At 42.3% G+C, this 11,178-nt stretch overlaps 1 protein-coding gene across 1 annotated transcript; it reads left to right on the forward strand.

Annotated features, from left to right (window-relative positions):
- Positions 1 to 331: 331 nt before the first annotated feature.
- On the forward strand, positions 332 to 5,451 carry LOC107674820 (coiled-coil domain-containing protein 34-like). Its single transcript, XM_016468924.1, has 7 exons — positions 332 to 463; positions 1,145 to 1,412; positions 1,505 to 1,634; positions 2,453 to 2,560; positions 2,695 to 2,853; positions 2,993 to 3,122; positions 4,953 to 5,451. Exons 2-7 carry the CDS (start codon positions 1,153 to 1,155, stop codon positions 5,153 to 5,155), a joined length of 990 nt encoding a protein of 329 aa, XP_016324410.1. The 5' UTR covers positions 332 to 463; positions 1,145 to 1,152; the 3' UTR covers positions 5,156 to 5,451.
- Positions 5,452 to 11,178: the final 5,727 nt, after the last annotated feature.

The raw sequence follows: 11,178 nt of genomic DNA on the forward strand, positions 1-11,178 counted from the left end.
TTGAAAGCTAGTTGGATAAATATTATGCAGTAGCCTATTTTAAAATGCTACTTGTTAGAAATTCATTAATATATGTACGTCTTTGTTGTGTTTTCTTTTTATTTATTAAGTATTATTATTAGTTATTAAACTGTTTTTGTCTTTATTTATTTTTTTCGCTATGATATCTTAAGCTGTTGTTATTCTGAATACATCGATCATAATAAAAAGAATAAAGCAACCAACGCGTGTTTTCGACATGCTTTATGACGCTGACACCTCGTAGCTAGGAAACAGGCTTCCGTCATCAGCGTACATGGTTACAGCGGCGCAACCAATCGTTTTTCACGATTGGTATGATTGACGTGTTGAGTGGGCGGGTTCAGGGGGAAAGAGGCGGAGCTTGACGGAGGAAGCCGCTCGAACAAATCAAGCAAAACAAAAGCGGTTCAACGGAATATCATGCGATTAAACTGACTAAATGGTGAGTTAGTGAAACGGACGATACACTTATATATCTAATTTAGCCGTTTAAACGCATTTATCTGTTTAAAGTCTGTCGAAATGTGCAGCTGTGATTTAAAAACAGGCTGGAGGCGAGTTAACACAAAGTTAATGTATTAGTTCAGTTCTCTTGAAACTTGTTTACAGGCTCTATTTTAAAAGTAACATAGTTTAGTTGCCATATCATTAAAAACCTTTTAGAAATATGTAAAGTACGTTAAACCATAAATGTCTGCAGTCCAAAACAATATGGCTACCTTGTTTTTGGACAAGGTACCTTGTTATTTATAACTTATTGTCTATTCTCTTCATTATTAGTGTTTTTATTACCATAATTATATGTATGTCTGCACTATGGAAGCTCCTAACACCAAGACGAATTCCTTGTGTGTGTAAACACTTGGCAATAAAGCTCTTTCTGATTGTGATTCTGATTACTAACACCAAGACGAATTCCTTGTGTGTGTGTAAACACTTGGCAATAAAGCTCTTTCTGATTGTGATTCTGATTAATAGTGTGTTTAAGTACCAATGTAAATACTGTGGTACATATAATATAGAAGTACTATAGTATTGCTGTTATTGTACCATGGTAACACCACAGTACTTTCTTGTAGGGATCTCCTGGTTTTGTTTAACATGTGTTTCTCTGTGTCCTCAGGTTTGCTGATGATGTCGACCTTTCCATCTTCTTCCTCCAAGAGTTTGACCTCCACCCCGCTCAAGTCCAGACCCAGCGGCCCGAGCAACGTCCTGCGGAGCAGCAGGAGCCTGGAGTCCACCGGAGACTCGACGTCCTCGCTGCTGTCACCCATCTATCACGACAGCTTTGAGCTTTCAGAGGAGGAACCGGAGTCAGATCAGCCACAGCCCGTTCACAACATCACTGTCACGTCAAGTGAAGACGTCGCACCAGGCTCTCCATACAGGTGAGCGGTGTTGAGTAAAAGAAATAGAGACTCGCACTATAACAAACCAGGACACCAGTCATCTCGAGTCATAAAATCTGACTTATTTGCAGGGATGAGGTGGACACAACATGTCTGGAAGACAGATCGTCAAATGTGCAGTTCAAACTGAGTGCTTGGGAGCAGTGGATTGTGGATAAAGCCAAAGAGGAGCGTATCAGAAAGCAACAAAAAGCCATGGAGGTACATGGCACTACTGCATGAGTAGTTACAGTATAAGGATATTTTATGTTAATATCATTATTCTCAGCAGTTTTTAGATACATAGACATTTTTATTTTACTTTTATATGCACTACCATTCAAAGTTTTTTTATATATATATATATATATATACTTTTATTTAGCAAGGATGCTTAAAGTTCATTAAAAGTGACAGTAAAGATGTTTATAATTTTACAAAAGATTTCTATTTCAAATAAATTCTGTTATTTTGAACTTTCTATTCATTAAAGAATCCTGAAAAAAAGAATCATTGCAAAAATATGAAGCAGCACAGCTGTTTTCAACATTGATAATAATCAGAAATGTTTCTTGAGCAACAAATCTGTATATAGGAATGATTTCTGAAGGATCATGTGACACTGAAGACTGCAGTAATGATGCTGAAAATTCAGTTTTGCATCACAGGAATAAACTACATTTTAAAATATATTACAATAAAAAAATAGTTATTTCAAATTGTAATAATGTTTCACAATATTACTGTTTTTACTGTATTTTTGATCAAATAAATGTCAGCATAACAGACTTTTTTCAAAAACATAAAAAAGTATTTTGAACAGTATTGTCTTTATATATTTCATAAATAATAAATAAATATTAATATAATTTTTTACTTATTTTAAAATGTTATTTCAAGTTAATAATTAATTTGCTAATTAATTGCTTTGATTATTCAGTTGGTGAAAACTTATTTAAATCAATAGTTTTTGTCATAGTTATCACAGTATATGGTAAAAACCCTGGTGAAATGTACATTAATTAAGGTTTATATTTCAGGAGCTTATGCTGAAGGAAAAACAGAAAGAGGAGGAAAAAGAACAGCAGAAGAAGAAAGTTGTCAACGATTGCAAAATTCAAGAGTGGCTGCAAATAAAAAGAGAACAGGTAATGATCTCTGTAAAACTCCCAGAATGAACACTAATTGTCAAATTATTATATATTATTATTATTATTATTACTGAATGGGGTCTGATCTCCTGATGCCCCTTCTCATGATTTTACTGTGGTTTTGTACTTAGGAAAAGAAAGCGAGAATGTCCAAAGAGTTTAAGAAAAGCAAAGAACAGCTTCAAGAGGAGAAAAAACATGCTGAGATTGAAAAGAAAGCTCAGGAGAAATATAAGGAGTGGCTGCGGACGAAGAAGCAAGAAGAAATGGAGAGAAAGCTAAAAGACAAGGTGCGTGTCTGTCTGGCGAGAAAACATAGAAAAGAGCAGCGTGGAGAATTTTTTTCAAAACATTATTCCCATTGAATATCATGAGGGTGTGTAAATGATCATAAAATTTACCATTTTAGCTGAACTATTTCTTTAAAAGGAAGAGGCAGCCAGAAGAGAAGCAGAAGAGAGGGAGCGCAAAGAAAAGGCAGAGGACAGCTTTAAAGAGTGGCTTGAAGGTGTAAAAACAAAAGGAAAACTGAGCCGACAGTCATCAGCATCCTCAGCCGGTGAGTGAGCAACAAATTCCCATACCGTTTAATAACTTCAGTTTTATTCTAGAATCTGTAAAATAATCATAAGAATGAGCAGGTGCATCCAGACGTTTGACTAGCAGCAGATTTATGCGTCACAAACACTGAAAAATGTGTAAAGCTCCCTAAGTGTGGAAGCTTATTTGTTTCACAGAAAAAAATTAAAAGTGAATTGCAATTTTTTGCAAGTTTACATCTCAAAATTAAAGGGGTCATGACATGAGAATTCAAATTTACCTTGATCTTTTGGCATATAAGAGGTCTTTGTATCATTAAAACATCCTGCAAGTTTCATAGCTTAAAACGTCCTCCTCATCATAAACAAAGCATTTATTTAATCAAGCTCCAAATACGTCTCGTTTTGGATCCGTGGTCAAGGTGACGTCACCTGGGCTCAGTTGTTTGCATAAACACCGCCTCCAGAGCAAGACATCGACAAATAGTCATCTTCTCACCATAGGCCCCGCCCACTGGCATTTACGAGTGTGGCGTCGCATCAAAAGCAAACAGAAATGACAATCACTGCCGCTATTTTGTCTACATTGGATACAGTATACAAATGTGCGTTCACTTTCTGACACAGTCCACGCACTTGTGTCTGTCGTCAACAGGACAAATGGAGTGAAAGAACGTTTGCTTTGACGCGATTGGTTTGAACAGCTCGTTCGCGTCTTTGTACAGATATCAGAAGGATCCCAGCGTAAGCAACAAGTGGATAGTTTATTTTTAATGGCATCCTGGATCGTGTCTGAGGATTTTGCTTTGTAAACGAGGCACAGTGTCTTGGAGATTTCACAAAGAAACATTTTGTTGAAAGATGAAGCAGTAGTAGATCTGACTGCAGCTGCATCACAAACCGTAAGTAAATAATTTCATAATGCTTTTTCTGGAAATGACCGCTTTATTTCGATCATTTTGTCAAAACACTTACATGCAGTAGCGAGGGGGCATTGATACTGTTTCCTATGCAATGGCATTAGCCAATCATAACAGTGGCCGATTACTGAGAAGCCTTAAAGGACCCGCCCCTTAAAACAGGTTGTTTTAGAGAGAGGTTCCGAATGAGGGTTGAAAATAATCATTTTTCCACATATTTTGTTTTTTTGTGCAAAAAACTTTATTCAAATTACAAGTAAACCTCAAGGAACATATTAAAATAAAAATAAAAAATCCATGTCATGAGCTCTTTAAAACATTTTTCTTGCAATTCTGAATTGCACTCAGTCACAATTACTTTTTTATTCTGTGACAGAAATAAGCTTTTTTTTTAGAATTGCGAGAAAAAAGTGAATTGTGAGAATTGTAAAAAAGTTGCAATTACCTTTTTTATTTTTTATTTTGTGGCGGAAACAAGCTTAACTTTCTTGCTGTTGCGAGTTTATATCTCGCAATTCTGTGTTTATATCTTGCAATTCTGAGATTATGTATCACAATTCTGACTTTTTTTCCTCGCAATTTGGACTTTTTTTCTCAGAATTGCGGGGGAAAAAAATCAGAATTGTGAGATATACAAATATGCAGTTACCTTTTTATTTTTTTGTTCTGTGATGGAAACAAGCTTGATTTTTTCTTGCTGTTGTGAGTTTATCTCGCAATTCTGAGTTTATATCTCACAATTCTTTTCTCTCAGAGCTGCGAGAAAAAAATCCTTAGAATTGTGAGATAGAAAGTTGCAATTACCCTTTTTTTTTTAATTCCATGGCGGACATAAACTTCCATAATATCAAACACAAATATCCACACTGTAGATTCTGGCAAGTGTGTAACATTGAGATTCAAAGCCAAACTTAATTTGATCACTTTCAGGCAACTATAACAATGTGAACTATCCAGCTCCGAGTTTCGTCAACCCCATCCCCTGGAAACCCATTCATGTTCCTCGGCAAGAGCGAACACCCAGGAAAAGCTCGGCCCGTACGAGAACGCCAGGACCAACAAAGAGCCAGTCGACCCCCTGTCTCACATACAGACCTAAAGATGTGATCAGCTTCGCTTGTAAAAGACGGTGACACTGACCTCTGCTGGTCTGAGTCCGGTACTAACTCGTCTAAAGACTTGAAGCGTTTTTGTCAAACAGATATTTCACATTCAAAAGACTCATATCATTTGGCATAAGAGAAGATCCACCAGGAGGCTGATTTGTGAGTCTGCAGGCCTGATGTCATCTCTGAGATGGATTTATCAGTAGATGACTGATTCCTCATCTGTCTGTTATGATTTTGACTTGTATATTTTTGGTCGAATGTTTGCTAAATAGGGAATACAGATGATTTTTTTGTCCAAATAAAAGATCTTTGGAAATACAGTAATTGCCCAGTATTATTTGAGTTAAATGGTTCCATTCAAACATTTCAACATATCCATCTGTTTAAAGAGCTCGTTGTTAGCTTTTAGTTAGATATAAAAAAAAAAAAGGTAAGTCTCTTCTTCTCACCAAGGATGCATTTTTTAATCAAAAATACAAAACAAACAGTAATATTGTGAAATAATATTACAATTTAAAATAATAATTTATTTTATTTGAATAGATTTAAATATAATTTATTCCTGTGATGCAAAGCTGAATTTTAAGCTTCATAACTTCAGTCATCGGTGTCACATGTTCTTTCAGAACTCTGAAATATTCTGATTTGCTGTTCAAGAAACGTTAGGTTACTCACGTAACCCCGGTTGTCTGATAACATGAGTGAGGTATCTCACCACACTTCCCTCCTTGCAGTTGCACGGAGAAGAGATATGCTGAAAATGAAGTGGGGACTGCTGGAGGCGATATATATATATATAGGGGAGGCGGGACTCCCGCATCACTGTCGTGATTGGTCTGTCAACTGACAGACGTAGTGTAATTGGTGCTTCCAGGAATGGTCATGCCTGAGGCATTTCCCATAGTGACTGATTCACTTTCAAACATTCGCTCGGTATCTCACTATGGGATATAGGCAACTACCATATTGCAGATATGCTGTCCGAAGCAGACATGTCAACAACTCAGTGATGTAAAACACACAAGAAAAAAACCTGACTATTCTCCAGATAGAACGGGAATATGTGCAAACAAAAACCACCTCCCTAACGAGGTTTTTTTTTTTAAATACACTTAGAACGGAATGAGCCAGTGACGGCTCTGTGACGTCCAGTCTATAATCTGACAAAAGTGTGAGGTGAAGCCCAGCTTGCTGCCGCTCAAATGTCCTGCACTGACACACCCTTAAATAGTGCCCAAGAGGTCACCATACCCCTGGTAGAGTGGGCCCTTAGGCCCTCTGGACAGAGACCCAAGCTATTATAAGCTGATATAATAGCTTCCACTATCCAGTGGGACAGGCGCTGACGTGAAATAGGTTTACCTTTATGAGGATCAGCCCATGAAACGAATAGCGAATAGCTCCTTCTTAGTGCTTTCGTTCTGTCCACATAGTGACGTAATGCACGGACAGGGCACAAGCAGTGAAGCCACTCATCCTCCGATGATGAAAAAGGCGGAGGATAGAAAGCCAGTAAATCCACCTGTTTGCAGGCAAGAGCTGACTCGCTCACTTTAGGCACAAACGCCGGATTCGTTTTGAGAGTTACCCTCGAGTAATCCATAGCGAACTGCATACAGGAGCTATTAACTGACAAAGCGTGAAGCTCACTAACCCGCTTCGCGGTTGAAAGAGCCAATAATAAAGCCATCTTTAATGAAAGGAGCTTCAAATCAATACCATCTACAGGTTCAAAAGGAGGTTGAGATAGCGCATTAAGGACCACAGACAGATCCCATGGCAGAATCAGAGGCTTAGAATCTCTGTTTAAATGCCGCGCACCTCTCATAAACCTACATATGAGTGGGTGTTGACTTATGGTCTTCCTGTCAACTCCCACATGACACGCCGAAATTGCAGCGAGGTAAACCTTAACTGTTGAAAAGGCTCTGCCCTTATCCAAAAGTTCCTGCAGAAAGCATAACACATCCGCAACAGAACAGAGAAAAGGGACTATGTGTCTGTGAATTCACCATTGCTCAAACACATTCCATTTCCTATCGTAAGCAGAACGCGTTGAAGCCACCCTTGCGTTCTGAATTGTTTCAATCACCCTCGGAGATAAACCCGCAATGCTCAAGTTTAACCTCTCATGGGCCAGGCCCAAAGAGCCACTATGTCCGGGGGCTGGGTGAAAGATCTGCCCGGGCGCTTGTGAGAGGAGGTCTCTGCGGAGCGGGTTCGTGGCGATCAGTATAACTGAGTGACCGCACTCCCTTACTCTTTTTAGTGTAGGTACGATCAGACTCAGCGGAGGAAATGCGTGAAGCAGTGTGTTTGGCCATGGGTGCGCTAGCACATCCACACCCATAGGCGCACCTTCTCTCGCCAGCGAGAAGAATAGTGGGCAATGCGTGTTTTCGTGCGAGGTGAAGAGATCTACGACCGCTCGGCCGAACCTCTCCCACAGCTGGCTCACTACCTGAGGATGGAGACTCCATTCTCCGTACAGGGGATTCCCCCTGGATAGGAGATCTGCCCCCACATTCATTATTCCCGGGACATGCGTTGGCCGTAGTGACTGGAAATGCTTCGTGCCCCACACGATCAATTTTTGTGCCAGATTGTGAAGCTGAGGGGAGTGCGTACCCCCTTGTCGATTTATGTATGCCACCGCCGTTGTGTTGTCTGATCAAAACGTGGTGGTTCCTTAGGAACTGTTCAAAATGTTTAAATGCTAGAAACACTGTTAACAGTTCCAGGAAGTTTATGTGTGCGTTCTGTAGTGGGACGGGCCATTTTCCCTTCACTATCCTGCCCTCGCACACTGCGCCCCAGCCTGTGAGCGAAGCATCCATCGTCATCACCTTTGTCAGAGAAACTGCTCCCAGCATAGTCCCTGATTCGAGAAACGTACGATCTCTCCAGTGACAGAGAGTGCGCATGCAGAGTGATGTGGCGTTTTGGACACAAGCGCTGCGCCGCAGCCCAGCACTGAAACTCCCTCATTCGCAGTAGCCCCAGAGGAATAACCGAGACATCAGTCCCAGCAGGCGTAAACATAGTCTGAATGGGACTTTTCTCCTTTTCTGAAAAAGGGATAAACAGCCGCCAGCCCCAGAGGAATAACCGAGACAGTTAAGGCCATCAGTCCCAGCAGGCGTAAACATAGTCTGAATGGGACTTTTCTCCTTTTCTGAAAAAGGGATAAACAGCCGCGAATCGACCTGATGCGCTCCTCTGACAGAAACGCTTGATACAGGACTGAGTTCAGTCTGAGACCCAGGTAGATTATCTCCTGTGTGGGCACCAAGCAGCTTTTCGTCTCATTTATTTTGAACCCCAAGTTCTGTAAATGAGACACAAGTGTTTTTGTATCTGTCTCTGTCTGCTGCCGCGACGGAGCGCAGAGAAGCAGATCGTCTAAATAAGCTGACAGTCTTGAGACCCCCTATTCTCAGCGGAGTCAGAGCTGCTTCGACACATTTGCTGAAAATTCGTGGAGCTATTGACAGCCCAAACGGAACTGTCAAAAACTCGTAGGCTGTGTCCCGATAGGCAAACCTGAGGAATTTTCTGTGTGTCGGGTAGATGCTTATGTGAAAATATGCATCCTTTAGATCTACGGACATATGCCAGTCTTTGGGACAAATAACGGCTGATAACGCTTTTAACGTTAACATTTTGAACTTGTACTTTCTGAGGTGTTTGTTGAGGTTCTGAGGTGTTTGTTGACACAAAGTGTCATTCCCAAGTGTCAAAGGGACTGCTGTAGCTCTTGCTCACTGATGGCACGGCGGCACCATCTAGCGGCGGAGCTAGGGGTTGCAGCTCTGATTTGGGTGTTTTTGTCTGTATTTTTGTGTTTATTTTCAGACATTTCTGTGGACTGCTCCACGGCATGATCGGTGCCAACACTCCAATCTGAGAACATTTTTTTTTCTGAACACTGAACTTGAATCAAACCCCGACACTTCTTTGCTGAGGGGAAGAACAAGACTCTTGTGTTATAGAGAGGGGTGCTACAAAGACTCCGTGAGTGCTGTAACCCCTCTTTTGACTCTGAAATTGGCCACAGGTTAGGTCGCTCGCCTCTTCTTTCCCCCTTGAGGGTGAACTGGTCGATGTTTAGCCGCTGTAGCCGCAATGGGCCTTACCTCTCAGCTGCGTCTGTCTTGGGTTCACCTCCACCTGCTTTGACTGCTGGGGTGGGGGGGGGCCTTGGGTTTCTGTACCCCGACTGACCCCCTCTGGAGGCAGTAGGAAAACCTGGGCGAGAGGGCTGTGGGGGTCGAGCCATAGACTTCCTGGGGAGGAGAGCTTCAAAAACCTCCCCATCTTTTTTGCGAAGGTCACACTGCTGCCGCATATTTGTCACAGAAGCCCCGAAAAGGGCTTTTGGCTCCACTGGAGCATCAAGAAACTCAGCTTTCTCCCTGTCTGACAGGCCTGAGAGTCCTAGCCACAGAGCCCTTTCACCCGCTACAGCCAAGCCCATGCTGCGGCCGCAGCTCTGATTTGGGTGTTTTTGTCTGTATTTTTGTGTTTATTTTCAGACATTTCTGTGCCCTTGGCCTGCTGCCTGGATGCACAGGGAACTGTTTTATTTGTTTCACACACTTTTTGCTTTCCCAAACCACCTCCTCTCTCTTGCATAACTGGGTGAACTGGTGCCAACACTCCAATCTGAGAGAGCCATAGACTTCCTGGGGAGGAGAGCTTCAAAAACCTCCCCATCTTTTTTGCGAAGGTCACACTGCTGCCGCATATTTGTCACAGAAGCCCCGAAAAGGGCTTTTGGCTCCACTGGAGCATCAAGAAACTCAGTCTTCTCCCTGTCTGACAGGCCTGAGAGTCCTAGCCACAGAGCCCTTTCACCCGCTACAGCCAAGCCCATGCTGCGGCCGCAGCTCTGATTTGGGTGTTTTTGTCTGTATTTTTGTGTTTATTTTCAGATATTTCTGTGGACTGCTCCACGGCATGATCGCAGGTTGAGATCTGCAATGATGCAGATCTCTTCCCACAGTGCTGGATCAGGAGACCCCGTGTCAATCTGCCTCCCCATCTCCTCCATGAGCTCAGCTTGATATGCTGTGAGCAGGGTGGTGGCATTTAAGGCTCTGACAGCCAGGGCAGAGGAGCGGTAGATTTTCTAAAACGTCCTGGCGGTGATGTGGAGGCGGAAGATAAGGCCGTCCGGCGATTGGGGTGGAGGTGGTTTGCCACCGACAATTCCACCGGCGTGGGGTTTAACATCACTAGGTCCTCCATATTGTACACATCCAGCCTAGAGAAACCTTTAACAGGCACTCTATGAGAGAGCGGTTTGTCCCTGAAACGGGACATCACTGCATGGATAGCAGTGGATTTGTGAGGTCTTGCCGCACGGGGGAGGGAGACTCACCTGTTACACTGCCCGGTCTGGAAGAAAGATTAGGAGGGAAGATTGCATCATCTTCATCTTCCTCCAAATCCTCTTCCAAGAGACGAGCAATCGTCTCTCCATCTTCCTCCTAATCTTTATCCCGTCAAAGGTTCCGATTCAAAAAGAGGGGGAATATCGGGAGAGATCTCGTCCATAACTTCTCTCCAGTTATAGTGCATTTGTTGAGCAGCCTCATCTTTCTTCACGGGATGCGCAGAAAAACTTGGATCACCTTTATTGACGGCTGCGACTCGCACTCTGCGCTCTAATACCCTTAACGGGAAAAGAGATTAGTGCGGGCAGCACTCGGGATTGGCGAGCACGGCCTGTGCATGTCTAACTCCCAGACACGTGATGCACAGAGGGTGAGAGTCTTTGGATGAAATCATCGACCCACAAGCACACGGGCGAGAGGGATCTTTACTCTTCGCTGCGCTACTGGATGGGCTTGCAGTCGCCATAACAGAGATGCGAACACTAGATATTGATCCGTCACTCCACTTGAAGTGGGGAGAAGGAAAAATTTGAAAAATGAGCTGTAACGGCTCAAATAGACAAAAGATGGGAACCCGAACTTTGACCGCAAATATTCCCTCGTAAGAAAGGAATAGCCTTGTTCGGAGACGTACCTAAAAAAAAAACG

This window comes from Sinocyclocheilus anshuiensis, unplaced genomic scaffold (genome assembly GCF_001515605.1).
Source record: "Sinocyclocheilus anshuiensis isolate Anshui unplaced genomic scaffold, SAMN03320099.WGS_v1.1 scaffold941, whole genome shotgun sequence".
In the NCBI taxonomy this organism is placed as follows: domain Eukaryota; kingdom Metazoa; phylum Chordata; class Actinopteri; order Cypriniformes; family Cyprinidae; genus Sinocyclocheilus; species Sinocyclocheilus anshuiensis.

Bases quoted from the DNA above. Each gene is read 5' to 3' on its own strand.
- LOC107674820 (XM_016468924.1), top strand. From the start codon at position 1,153: ATGATGTCGACCTTTCCATCTTCTTCCTCCAAGAGTTTGACCTCCACC. The intron at 1,413-1,504 runs GTGAGCGGTGTT...ACTTATTTGCAG, and splicing joins GCACCAGGCTCTCCATACAG to GGATGAGGTGGACACAACAT. The intron at 2,561-2,694 runs GTAATGATCTCT...TTTTGTACTTAG, and splicing joins TGCAAATAAAAAGAGAACAG to GAAAAGAAAGCGAGAATGTC.